At 38.7% G+C, this 14,770-nt stretch overlaps 1 protein-coding gene across 1 annotated transcript in view; it reads left to right on the top strand.

Annotated features, from left to right (window-relative positions):
• creld2 (cysteine-rich with EGF-like domains 2) overlaps positions 1–8,727 on the top strand; it is a 23,550-nt gene extending 14,823 nt beyond the window's left edge. The window contains exons 8-10 of the mRNA XM_056455454.1: positions 3,039–3,134; positions 3,533–3,616; positions 8,403–8,727. Of these exons, the coding sequence (XP_056311429.1) occupies positions 3,039–3,134; positions 3,533–3,616; positions 8,403–8,470 (248 nt within the window). The 3' untranslated portion in view covers positions 8,471–8,727. The remainder of the gene's footprint in view (positions 1–3,038; positions 3,135–3,532; positions 3,617–8,402) is intronic.
• The last annotated feature ends 6,043 nt before the right edge of the window (positions 8,728–14,770 follow it).

Below are 14,770 nucleotides of genomic sequence, written 5' to 3' on the forward strand. Positions count from 1 at the left end.
ATGCCATGACATATTCAGTATTTAGACCATCACACTACCATCACTACATTTTGCTGTTGGTATGATTTTTTTTTAAAATGTGGCGTTACTTTTTACGCAACCCATGGGACACACCTTCCAAAAAAATGTTTTTCATGAGTCCACAGAGTGTTTTCCCAAAAATCTTGGGGATCATCAAGATGTCTTTTGACAAAACTGAGAAAAGCCTTTATACTTCTTTTTGCTCAGCAGTAGTTTTCATTTTTGAAACCATTTTTGCCCTGTCTCAATCTTATGGTGGAGTCATGAACACTCACCATAATTGAGGCAAGTGAGGCCTACAGTTTTTTGGATGTTATTGTGGGGTCTTTTGTGACTTCTTGAATGAGTTGTCGTTGCACTCTTGGGGTAATTTTAGTGGGCCAGCCACTCTTGGCGGTCAAACATCTATTCACACTGGGCTTAGTTTAGGATTTTTTCACTCAAAGGTGCTGTATGTAAGTTTTTAACTCCTCTAAAGCATAAATATAAATAATATGTTTGCAGATATTTAAGAAATATGCTAAGTGCATATTCTTGTTTATCTGGAATTAAATTCTAAAGTAAGATAAAGTAAAAAAAAAAAAAAAAAAGTAGATTTCATTCATTCAGTCAAAAAGGCTCTGAAAGTGTGTGTCTGCGACTGAAATGCGACCGTCAATGGTTCGTGGTGACTCAATCGCGTGGCGGCATGGTGTCCGAGGAGGCGAGAGGGGGCAGATAGCAACAGTGAGCGCGAGCCAGCTAATAAAAAAAGCTAAGTTTCTTTGTTTCAGGGTGTTTTAGGGTGCAGGGTGGTTTGGTCCATCCCCATGGCACTGTCTTCCAATGAGCAGTTGCCATGAAGGGCGGGGCCACGCCCCGTACCATCGTAGGTAGGATCAATCATTAACAGACTGCATGTAGATTTCACGTGGCAAGTTTGTAACTATATCACATCAAATGTTACAAGACGAATACTGTTTGTGCTACTAGTTTTTCATTTACACCAATGTATTGCAAATGCCACTACCTTTCGTTCAATACCAGACATCATACAGATCATTTTAATATGCTATAAGGGTTAAAACAACACATTGATTAACCTGGTTGGTTGGAATAAACACAGTGTATGAGAAAAACTGGCATTTTATTCAAAGATACATCTGCCTTAGTTCTAACATTTTAAGAGATTGTCTTTCATTTGTATGCATTAATTTTTCTAGAGATCTCTTTGTCTTTACGAAGTTGTACATCTGGCAGGATGTCCCATATGACTAATGCATAACCGTGAGTCATTCAAAAGTCTTGTGAAGCAGTTCCCACTGAAAATCCTGTAAAGCCCCACTATTGGGTTTAAATCATTTACTAATTTGGATGATGGGTACCAGAACATCTGCGGCCAAAGTATTGGTCAGAACAGTCAAGATCAATTGCCGCTCTGTTATCGTGATGGTTTAGGCCCTTAAGCCAGTTCAGTGATTGAGACAATTTGGCGCTTGCCCAAGAGTTCAGATTCAGCTTGTGTTGATCACTGCAATATGCCCATAAGTTCCTTCACTGCGGAGCGTTATAGCACGTGCGCGATTAGCCTGCTCCATCATGTGAAGCTTTGTATGATCACTGGATGTTATGACAACAGAGTCACACAGGAAAACTTTGAATATTTTCCCTTCGATTTTATTTCGCCCCGTATTTTTTTAAACAAAAATGCAAACGACTAAACAGTTGATTTAAAAGGCTTATGCATTTATCAATGAAGAAAATCCACAGTTTGAATCCTTTATGCATGGTCTTGCAATAAGTAATAGAGTCGGATCCAGATTGAATACCCTAGCGATCTGGATGAGAAAAACCCTGGCCTAAAACGAGCACTGAACACATCTTTCTCTGGCTCAGAGCCAAAGCGAAAAAGTTTGAATCTGGCAGTTATTTGCGGATATAGTGACACCAATATAATTAACAATACAACATCTACACTATGCATGAACATCGTCCCTACCATATAAATATAAAATTCAAGAAAAGAAGCTCTTAGCTTTCTTTGTTTTCTTTCAACATGTCAGTAAATGTTGTTTTATTTTGTAGAAGTGATTTGCAATTAAATTGTCTATGATTTTCATAAGCACAACAAATTATTGCTGATTTTGAAGACATTGTCCTAGACCTAGCCACGCATTGTATCATATGGCTATTTCTGGTTACAAGTGGCAGCCAGAGAGTTCATTCAATTTTGTTATAATTTCATGCTGTTATTTATTAATTTTTTATCTCTTTATTTGTGTTGTGGATGTTGTGGACTCGACTGTACTCGTGATATTTTCCAAAATGTCCAAGTTCGAGTCAAATCCAAGTACAAGTTCATCCGAGTCTGTGACAAGTCCAAGTCCAATCAAAATTGGACTTGAGTCCAAGTTCGATTACCCCAACACTAATGTATTATATCAACTTTGAAAATGAATTACCTCTTGTGTGAGGTGTTTGTCATCCATGATACATTTGTTTATTTACAATAAATGCTCATGATTTTCTGTGCACGTACTTGAGTTTTTAAAGATACAGTTCATATATCTGACTGCTTGTATTACAACTAATATATTAAAATAAATATGTTTATACGTCATAATACAAGTATTGTTGTGCTGTGAAGTAAAATATAATTGTGGATGGAAAGCACCGTTATGCACCGAGACATCGAATTTAACCGAACCAATAGCATGATAATCGTAACCGAACCGTAAGACCAGTGTAGGTTCACACCTCTAGTAACTAAGGAGGGCGAAGCTTAGCAAAGGGTCAGTTCAAGTTATATTAAACTCTGCATGAACTGGACGCTCTGTTTTTTTTGTTTTTTTTTCTCTAGTATTGTGATTCCTAGAGAAATGGAATGAGAAAACAGTAGGCGTTTTTTTTTTTATTTATCGGATGTAATGCAGTAGGCAATTAATTCAGAAAGATCGGGAAAAAGGTTTTAAGAGATATCAAGTAAAAAAATGCAATTAATATTTTTCTGTCTCTCTGTGTTTGTCTGTCCATGTAAGTATGCGATATCAGATGCACGGGATGCAAAGGACATGGTGCCAGTAGCTGCATTAACTGTGCTGATGGCTATAAAGACGAAGAAGGCACTTGCACAGGTACCATTTATTTTCATGCTCATTAATACTTTTTAATATTCAATGACTTCGTTTACTCTCTCCCTGGAACATTGAACAAATGTAATGGTTTGATAATTGCTTGTTGATCCAGTCAGTTGAGTTTATTGTCATTGCCTTGAATTCAGTTAGTTGATTATTAAAGAAAATATTAATTAAAATATTATTTAGTGTCAATTTGAAGACAACATTGAGGGTAAATAAATGAAGGCATTGACTAGTGTGGATTATTCTTTTTTTTCTCTCTGGAGATGCTTTTCCGGTACCTTGGTTGAAACTGGTTGCCTTTCTGTCAGCTTAGAGTATTCTAGCTTTTCTCCTCCTTTTTGTCATTCTATGTTGGTTCAGTTTTCTTATTTTCCAAAGTTTCTCCATTGCAGACATTGATGAATGCACTGAAGACCCAGCTTCATGCAGTGATAACCAGCACTGCCTAAACACAGATGGTTCTTTCTCCTGTGAAGGTTTGTTGAAACAATGTTATGTACCCTTGCAGAGATTACACTGGTTTTCATTTTAAAGTATCCTTGTTAGAGTGTAGTTACACAAAGTACTACGTACTATTAACAAAATGTAGTTATGATAGGTGTAGGCTAGTACTTAAATATATAGCAGAAAGAGTCAGAGGAGTAGTAGGAGAGTTTAATTCAGCCAGCGTTTTTGTAAATTATTTCTTTAACTCGTTGTACCACCACTGAGGTTTTCAGAAGAAAATCACAGTTTTTATAGTAATTTTTAGACTTTTTTTTCAAAGTTCTTCATTAACTGGAACCACGTAGATATTACTAGTATGTTTACAAAAATAATAGTCATAATACAGGGTCATGGTCTCACTTAGTGTTGTCATGGCCATGACAGATTAATTAGTGTGTTACAACTCAGGGGAGTAGGTTTGCACACTTAACTGAGGTTTTGGTTTAAACAAACGCTCAATGAAAATTGCACTCAAAGTAATAGCCACAAAAAATAATTGCTGTACACATTTAGGTGATTTATTTCAGGTGGTGATGGTGAAGCTGTGAGTAAGGTGTAACTTAACCAGCTAACCAGGAACAGCAGTAGACAAACAAGGAATTGAACTGGGAAAACATGAGAGATATAATACAAACATAACCAATTGGTGCTGGCACATAACAAGTGGGAATGTAATTTAGATCTTGGGTGTAATCTTGGGGGATTGTGATATGTCATGGCCCCAAGATCATTTTGTCATCTCTATGTTGTGACCTTGAGAACCTGTGTTGAGGGAACAACATCCTTTTTTCATGGCCACAACTTATGTTGAGAGACTAACTTCTGCCTCTTATGGCCACAGGTTTTATTTAAAGGAACTGAGCCTTTTTCCACCATTACATAAAAATAGTAATACTTTATGATTAATAATATTGATAAACTTTCTCATTGTAATGACTTACTTTCTCATAATATATATTCTCGTAATAATGACTAAACATATCTCATAATACGGATCAGCTTTATTTTAATAATAATGACTTAATTTCATGAAATAATTACTTTCACATAATAATTATCTTTTCTTGTAATGACTTGCTCATAATAATGAGCTAATGCCATTATTCCTGCTGTTCTGTAAGAACCATCTACTTGTAGAGAGTGATTCTTTCTGATTATAGATTATTATTATTATTATTATTATTATTATTATTATTATTGTTGTTGTTGTTGTTGTTATTTTTATAGATCAGTGGAGAATAATCATTTTCATTAAGTTTTTGTTTTGTACATGACGTTTTATGTAGAGGGGCGGTTCTAGGATTCCATCTTTAGGGTGGCTTAGCATATATATATATATATATATATATATATATATATATATATATATATATATATATATATATATATATATATATATTTATTTATTTATGCACTTATCGCACGATTAAAAAAAAATATCGCCGTTAATCTATTCTCAAAGTTGGGTTGGGAGCTGGGTCTATTCTACTCAAGCTATGATTACTTTCACCTAGAGATTTAAGCACGGATGTACACCTGACCGGTGAGCCGTCTGACGAAAAAAGTGCCCTTCTGAATCAAATCGACAGGATACCTGACTTTAACTGCAGTTTGGCAGTTTCACTTTAACTCACTTTAACATTTCATTTATACACCGAGACAAACTGGGGTATTAGACGCAAGTAAGGAGCAAGGACTGGTGAGAGTGTTATAGAATGTAATAATACTTTCCAAATGTAAAGCAAAAAACTTCCGCATTTCGTGTTGTGTGTTTTGTGTGCGGCCCTTTACTGATAGCCGCCTGTGTCTTGGATCTTGTCGGAAAATATGGCGAAAAGTCCTACATGACGGTAATAGTTTGATTGCAGTGTTTACTTCAGTAATGCCACTAATATATGCGTACTCCACATGTCTTAATTCCATTTCTGTTTTGTTCAGTTATGACTTTAGTCGCATTAAGGTCATCAAAAATCGCTGTTTACATGGTAGACTCTTAATCAGAGTATTGGTTTAATCATATTAAAATCGTATTAAAGTATTGTTTCCCATGTAAGCATACTCAATGTTTGACACACCGTCAGGGCTCTGTGAACTTGGCATTGAAAAGCAACATTTTCTGCATGTACGTACATCAAAAGCAAGTATGAAATCGCTGTTTAGAGCTTATGTAGGCCTACAGTTCAACATTCATGTTTAACTGAATAAACAGTTAGTAAACACAAGTACATCTTGTTGAACATCATTTATTTTATCACCAATTATCATAGTAGAACAGTTTCTCAAGCAGTTTGTTATTCATTTTGGAAATAGGAGATGAGCCCCTGGTCTAATGTGCCACCTGGCTTGAGAAACCCATTCTCAAAGATTTATTATTTGGGTAACACACAAATTCTGAATGCCTTCAGCAGAATTCAGATGAGCCAGTTTAATCTAGATTAATTTCTAAATTATTAATCTCTCTCTCTCTCTCTCTCTCTCTCTCTCTCTCTCTCTCTCTCTCTCTCTCTCTCTCTCTCTCTATATATATATATATATATATATATATATATATATATATATATATATATATATATATATATTTACACTACCTGACAAATGTCTTGTCGTCGATCCCAGTTGTAAGAGCAAAAAAGAATATCTTCTAGTTCATAATTTGGAAAAATGGCCGAAGGTAGATTTTTCTGATGTACCAATTGTTAAACTGCATCCCAATCATCACAAATACTGCAGAAGACCTATTGGAATCCGCATGGACCCAAGATTCTCAAAGAAATCAGTCAAGTATGGTGAAGAAAAAATAATCATGATGTGGGGTTACATTTAGTATGGGGGCGTGCAAGAGATCTGCAGAGTGGATGTCAACATCAACAACCTGAGCTATGAAGACATTTGTGCTGCCCATTACATTCAAACCACTGGAGAGGGCAAATTCTTCAGCAGGATAGCGCTCCTTCTCATACTTCAGCTTCCACATCAAAGATCCTGAAAGCAAGGAAGATTAAGGTGCTCCATGATTGCCCAGCCCAGTCACCAGACTTGAACGTTATTGAGCATGTCTAGGGTAAGATGAAGGAGGAGGCATTGAAGATGAATCTAAATAATCTTGATGAACTCTGGAAGTCCTCTGGAAGTCTCTCTTTCTTTGCCATTCCAGACGACATTAATATATTGAGTCATTGCAGATATGTATAGATGCAGTCATCCCATTAATTCTTTTTCCACGTTGTATTCTGTACTGTACATTATTTCTGTCAAGTGACTTTTGTGTAAGCAAAGTAAGACCTTACTGTCCTAATTAAATAATTAAAAATCAAGGCATGATAATATTTTATTTTGGTAAAATAAGCATATTCTCGAGTCCTTTGCCTTTCATATAAGCCCAAATGATCAACTAGAAGTCAAGTTATTATGTGTTCCTAAAACTTGGATAGGCAACAAGACTTTGTCAGGTAGTGTAGTATTGGGGAACAATTATTTGTTTTGTTGTTGTTGTTTTCTTGATTAGTTACATTTAATGTCTGAATGATCGCATCTCAAAATAATTCAAAAATAAATTGAAAAGTAGTGTATTGCCCACATTATTGTAAAAGTTTTTGTATGAATAAAGGTGTAATAACACTACTTTTGAACAGATTTTTTTGCATTACTTTTAACAATTATAAAATCTTCTAAATGATTAACAAAATTATTGAGGATGATTGTAAATGGATAAGAAATTAAAGTAATAAAATTAAATCTAAAACAAAAACTATTTGTCACTACCAGGACATTTGGTGATAATTAAGAGATCATTACATCAGTTTCTCTCCTTCACAACGCTGTTATCAGACAACCAGCTGGATAGAATAAGCGCTTCATACATGACCTGTGTTTAGACTTAGAGGGTCCCTATATAATCTTCAGTACTTACTGTAACATGGGAAAACTTCATAGAGACTAAATATTTCAGTCAAACATAAAGAATTTGCATACTGCGGCGGATTTTACTTACTCTGTAAATAAATAGTATGAGCTGCAGCAAAGGTTGTCAGTGGCGGATCTTTGGACAGCGTGTGCTAATGACTGCTTGGTAACAAAATACGCCATGGGAACGCATATGAATGACCAAAGAAGAACAAATGTCTGTAGTGATAAGAGAAGCATATGAAATGCACAAAAATGTGGCTAGTTAGGATGGGGATTGAGAAAAGCTGATTTAAGTTATACTCCAGAAGGTACTCCAGTAATGAGAACAATTTGCTTTGCTGTGTTTACACACAATATATCAACTCTGACATGTGGAATAGATTTAGAAACAGAATGATAATTTTAGATTTCGGTCCTCAATTTCTTGTATACTGTGCCAGTTCGCTTGCAGCAGTCTGATAAACGTGCATTCACACAACGCTGCCAGATAGAGTGTAAAAATATCTGAAATGGCAATAGTGAACTCTGGCTAAAGTAGTGCGGTGCATCTAAAATGGTCTGGCCACATACATCATTCCACTTCATATCCCTAGGTCCCATTGTATATCGCGTGGAATAAAGGAATTCTAGCAATATTTGTATTATGAACATGATGTTTTCCTCAGTATATTCTAAACTCAAAGTATCATTATTATGAGAAAGCAAATCATTATTAAGAGAAAATATTGTTATGAGAGTCATCATTTAGAGAAGTTATTATGGGTAAATAACTTGAAAAAACATGACAAAATGATCTGAGGGCCATGACGTATTACAAAGTTTCTGTACTTTTACACATAAATTAATCATTTTCATTATTTTTGTCATTAGAAGTTCCTGCATTTAATTCTGAAGGTGCCAAAACTGGTGACTCACCTGAAAAACATGAAGACCTCTGATGTCACATGGCTTGGATTGCAGAACACAACCACCAAGACACAATACTTTTATCCACCCCAATCGATACTGGTCTTCATCTGAAATTAACAAAACTGAAAGGCAACTACAGTAAATCCTTGAGAAAACTGCACTTTTTAACTTGTGGTACACGGATAGCACATTTATGCAGTAAAAGGATACTGTTAGGTCCACTTTATCAGAGAGGAGTATTTAAATGATGCATTCATTTTTTCCCTATTTTTTTGTAATATTTTTTTTTTTGTATATTTATCTTGAAATTGAAATAAAGATTAAAAAAAATAGTAATAATAAGAAAATATTCTTCAGTTGTCTTTGCAAGGGTGCTGGAGCTATTTGGCATCCTGGGCCAAAGGCAGGAAAACCATCAACATGTGGACATGACTAATCCATCCCACTCACTATTCCTTCCCAGCGACATGACAACCATTCACAATCACATTGCTGGTCAGACAATAAAATATTGATACATTTAAATATATACACACTGATACAATTAACCAAACAAGAAATTATCAGGAAAACATAATTATACACTAGGTTGTTGTGATGAGTCACAAGCCATTGGATCCTTTTACAAGCTTTATTAGCACAATCACAAAAATGTAAATAAAACAAAGTGACAAACCAGGAATCAGGTCGTGGGACAGGTTGGGGGCAGGCAGAGAACATTCGATGAAGCAGGCTAGAGTTCAGGGCAGGCGGATGACAATCACAGTCAAAGAAACGGGCTAGAGTTCAGTACACAGATCAGGCAAGAATAGAATGCAAACGCTCGGTAATGACTGCTGGGCAAATCAAGACTTCGCATTGATCAGTAGCGTAAGCGTGGTTACCTCACGTGGTTATCTCACTTACAACAGAACCCCACCCCCCGCGAGCGAGAATGCACTTGACGCCGGGGTCTACCGTGCTGTTGGGGGGCCGGTTTCTACGGAAACCTCTGGTGGAACTGCTCAGTAAGAGTTGGGTCTAGAATGTCTCCGGCATGCACCCAGGATTGTTCCTTTGAACCGTAACCCTCCCAGTCCACCAGATATAGGCCACCACACTGGCGTTGAGAATCCAGCAATTATCGAACGAGATAGGCTTCTTCACCTTCAATCGTAAACAGCAGAGGGTTACTTTGCTCCGATCCCTCCTCGGGTTCCACCTCTCGTGGACACCCAGCGGGTTTGAGTAATGACATGTGAAAAGTAGGAGAGGTACGAAAATAGTCACAGGAGTAATCTGGCATAAAATTTTGAATGGCTCTACATACCTGGGACTGAGTTTGCGGCAAGGTAGTTTCAATCAAAGGTCTCGGGTAGACAACCAGACCCATTGTCCTGGATGATAAGTGGGTCCAGGTCGGCGGTGGCGATTAGCCTGAATCTCTCTCCTCCTCACTTCTCGCATTAAATGAGCATGAGCCTGATTCCAAACCTCCTCCTGCGTTGAAGCCAGTCTGTGACAGCGGGTAATTCTGTTGGTTCTCCTGACCAGGAGACTGCACTCCATGCACTTGAAGGGGGTAATGCCAGTAGAATCAGAATCAGAAAGAGCTTTATTGCCAGGTATGTTCACACATACGAGGAATTTGTTTTCGTGACAGAGCTTCTACAGTGCAACAGGATAACAGAGACAGGACAAAAAACAGATAATAAATATATTTTAAAGAAGTAAGTAGTGAATGCAAATATACAAATTGACAAGTGTATGTACAGGTATATTACTATATACAACGTTATATGTGCAGCTGTTATGTGCAAATTGGCATGTAAAGTGTGTTGTTAAATAAGTGTATATGTGTATAAAAGTGTATAGCAAGTAGTGATGTTGGTTCCACAATAATTATCAAGTGTTCATGAGATGGATTGCCTGAGGGAAGAAACTGTTTCTGTGTCGGGCTGTTCTGGTGCGCAGTGCTCTGTAGCGTCAACCAGAAGGTAAAAGTTCAAAGAGGTAGTGTGCTGGGTGTGAGGGGTCCAGAGTGATTTTAGCAGCCCTTCTGCTTGCTCTGGATAAGTACAGTTCTTGGGGAGTAGGAAGGGTTGTACCAGTGATTCGCTCAGCAGTCCGAACTATTCAACGTAGTCTTTGGAGATCGTATTTAGTAGCTGAGCTAAACCAGACAGTTATTGATGTGCAGATGACTGATTCAATGATGGAGCTGTAGAACTGTTTCAGCAGCTCCTTTGGGAGGTTGAACTTCCTCAGCTGACAAAGAAAGCACAGCCTCTGTTGAGCTTTTTTGACAATGGAGTCAATGTGAGTGTCCCACTTCAGGTCCTGAGAGATGGTGGTGCCCAGGAACCTGAATGACTCCACTGCTGCCACAATGCTGTCCATGATGCTCAGTGGTGGGAGAGTAGGGGGGTTTCTCCTGAAGTCCACTATCATCTCCACTGTTGTGAGCGTGTTGAGCTCCAGGTTGTTGTGACTGCACCAGACAGCCAACTCCTTAACCTCCTGAATGAGGCCGATAAGTGTGGTGTCGTCGGCAAACTTCAAGAGCTTCACAGAGGAGTCTTTTGAAGTGGAGTCATTCGTGTACAGGGAGAAGAGCAGTGGGGAGAGGACACACCCCTGGGCCAGTGCTGATTGTGCGGATACTGGATGAGAATTTTCCCAGCTTCACCAGCTGCTGCCTGTCCGTTAGGAAGCTGTTGATCCACTGACAGACAGAGGTGGGCACAGAGAGCTGAGTTAATTTGGGCAGGAGAAGTTTTGGGATGATAGTGTTAAACGCTGAGCTGAAGTCAACAAACAAGATCCTCACATAGGTCCCTGGTCTGTCTAGGTGTTGCAGAACATAATGCAGTCCCATATTTACTGCATCATCCACAGACCTGTTTGCTCTGTACGCAAACTGAAGAGAGTCCAGTGAGGGTTCAGTGATGTCCTTCAGGTGGGCCAGCACCAGTTTTTCAAAAGACTTCATGACCACAGATGTTAGCGCCACCGGTCTGTAGTCATTTAGTCCTGTAAGTTTGGGTTTCTTTGGGATGGGGATGATGGTAGAGCCTTTGAGGCAGGAGGGCACTTCACACAGCTCCAGTGATCTGTTGAAGATCAGGGTGAAGATGGGGGCCAGTTGGTCAGCACAGGATTTTAAACAGGCTGGTGTTATAAAATCTGGGCCTGGTGCTTTTTTCCTCTTCTGTTTCCGGAAGACCTGGCGCACCTCATCTTCACTGAACTGAAGTGCAGGTATGGGGGAGGTGGGGGGTGGTGGAGGTGTTAATGGTGGCGTGAAGAGCAGTTCAGAGTGTGTGTGGGGGGTTTTCTCAAACCGGCAATAAAACTCATTAAGGTCGTTTGCAAGTCGTTCATTGTCTACAGTGCTGGGGGATGGTGTCTTGTAGTTTGTGATGTTTTTCAAGCTTTTCCACACAGATGCTGAGTCGCTGGAAGAGAATTGACTTCTTAGTTTCTCAGAATAGTTCCTTTTTGCAACTCTGATCTCCTTTTCCAGTGTGTATTAGGCCTGTGTACTGGGTTTTATCAGCGAATTCTGCGCGTACTCTGCGAATATCAGCGAATTTTGTGCATACTCTGTCCACATCAGATAACGGCTCCATTCATGTTGTCGTTGCAACATTAAAAGCGGAGAAAGCAAATGACTTCTTGATTTAGACGTTCATTTTGTCAATTAGGCTGAGGATGATAACCTGACGTGAGGTTGACGTTAATGTTGAGGTGTCTGCAAAGTGCTGCCTATACTCGGGATGTAAACTAGGCACTACGATCTGATACGATGTAATCCGGTAATCCAAAGACCCGAAATACCTGGTTACATAGTGCTTCAGCAGTCTCAGATGCAGAGGGAAGTTTGGGTAACGGGATTAACCGACAAGCCTTGGAGAAACGATCGACCACCAATAAAATGACAATTTTTTTGACATGGGAAGATCAGTAATGAAATCCACTGCGATGTGCAACCACGGACGATGGGAAGTGGGCAGGGGCTGTACTAAATGATAGTTTAGTTGCATTTCTTTTTGTCATACCGGTTAATGGAACTGCTACGGAGCTGAAACCTCTGATGAAGCATCTGTAAAAATTTGCAAAGCCCAAAAAATGTTGTATTTCCTTTAGGGTTTTGGGTAATGGCCATTGTTGTACCACCTGCACTTTAGCGTCATCCATAGCAATTCCCTCCGCACTGATAATGTAACCCAGAAAAGCGATCTGTGTCCAGTGAAACTCACACTTATCCACCTTCTCATATAATTTATGTTGGATCATCCATGGTATTAGAATAGATGAGGATGTTGTCGATGTAGATGGTAACCCATTTGTCCAACATATCTTGACATACGTCATTCATAAATCATTGGAATACAGATGAACAGTTAGCTAGGCCAAGTGGTGGAGAATGCTGTTTTCCATTCGTCTCCAGCACGGATTCTGATGAGATTGTATGCGCTGCGTAAATCGAGCTTGGTGTAGTAATTAGCCTGTCTCAACTGTTCCAATGCAGGAGGAACGAGGGGCAAGGGATAATGGAACTTGATGGTTACTTCTTTCAATCCTCTGTAATCGATTCAAGGTCGTAAACTGCCATCTTTCTTTTTAATAAAGAAGAATCCAGCAGATTCTGGGGAAGTAGAGGGTCGGATAAAGCCTTTAGCCAACTCCACTTTGATATATTCAGCCATGGCCTTCAACTCGGGTTGAGAAAGCAGGAATATTCTTCCTTTAGAAGGTACGGAACCAGGATGTAATATAATGGCGCAGTCACTGGAGCAATGTTGTCGTAATTGAGTGGCTTTCTGTTTGCTGAAGGCTTCAATTAAATCATGGTATACAATGGGTACCTGTTCATCCTCCGGAGTGATGGTTAGCGTAAGCGCTCTGACAGGGATTTTCTGTAAGGGTTGTATGCAGTGAGTTATGCAAGAATAGCTCCATCTGAGAATTTGCCCTTCTTTCCATGAAATGTGTGGATTATGATGACGTAACGAGGGCAGACCCAGGACCACTAAATGGTTAATTGATTCAATTATATGAAACTGTACTCGTTCAGTGTGTAACACCCCAACTTGCAGGTGCATTTCAGTGGTGATGTTGCGGATTCATCCTTCTCCAACAGGGTGACCATCTAGAGCTTCCACCGCAAGACATGAGTCACAAGTGCTGAGAGAGTTTATGGCATTGTGCGAATTTTTTGGCTATGAAATTTCCTGCAGAACCTGAATCTATCAAAGCAGTGGTGTTGGTACTTTCACTGTTGTCGATAATCGTTACAGGAATGAGTACACTGAAAAATTAGGGACCAGTAGAGGGACTCACCCGATGGGAGTACGGGGCAAGTGGATTTGACATGTCCGGCAATAAGATGATTCTGTAATCTATGATCTCTTTTCTCCTGGGTCAAACGTGTGAACCCCAGCTGCATTGGTTCATCGTGGGAGTTTTCAGGAACAGGATGGGACATGGAGCCGGGGTTTCTTCTACTTCAAATGAGATGGTCAATGCGAATGGTAAGTTCAATGAGTTCATTTAGGTTTTTTCCTTCATCGTGGCAAGCCAGTTCAGACTGTAATGTTGTGGTCAACCCCCGGCGAAAAAGTAGTTAGAGGGTATCTACTACCCATAACATTTGTGCTGCGAGAGTACGGCATGTGAGGGAATATTCTGCTGCTGTATTTCGTCCCAGTGTGAGGGACAGTAGTTGGTCAACCGGGCTTTTCCCGTCAGCAGGATGCTCAAAAAATTCACAAAACGGTTTAAGGAAAGTTTTAAAGGTGGGGTAACTACTTTCATCATCTTTCTAACTATTGATGTCCATAGAAGGAAAAACAAAGACTAAGGAAGTAAATTGATCCAGGTAACCACATCTCTTCAAAAAAAATATCTTGTGTTCAACAGAACAAAAAAAATCTAACTAATTTTGAGACAAGCAGAGGATGAGTAAAATATGCCACTATTTTCATTTTTGAGTGAACTATCCCTTTAAAATTTAAGTGTCAAGCATTAGTCTTGCTGATGTATCGCTTGAGAAAAACTAAATTAAGCACCTCCTGTGAACAAGCAGAATCATTATGCCATTTAATGGTTTTCTTTTGAATTTTTTCACTCTGACATTATAACAAACATGCGATGCATGTTAAGACAAATCTTTTGACATAAAATAAAATATATTGAACCAAACTTGCCTTGTGTTAAGTCCCTTACACTCTGTCCACGTCACCAATCCTTTCATTTTTTGAATGAAAAACATTGTGTACCCATGTTTAGATACATTTAAACTTTCCTTCAAAATAGATAATTGCATCCTTGCATGATTCTTTTAT

This window comes from Danio aesculapii, chromosome 4 (assembly GCF_903798145.1).
Source record: "Danio aesculapii chromosome 4, fDanAes4.1, whole genome shotgun sequence".
Classification (NCBI taxonomy): domain Eukaryota; kingdom Metazoa; phylum Chordata; class Actinopteri; order Cypriniformes; family Danionidae; genus Danio; species Danio aesculapii.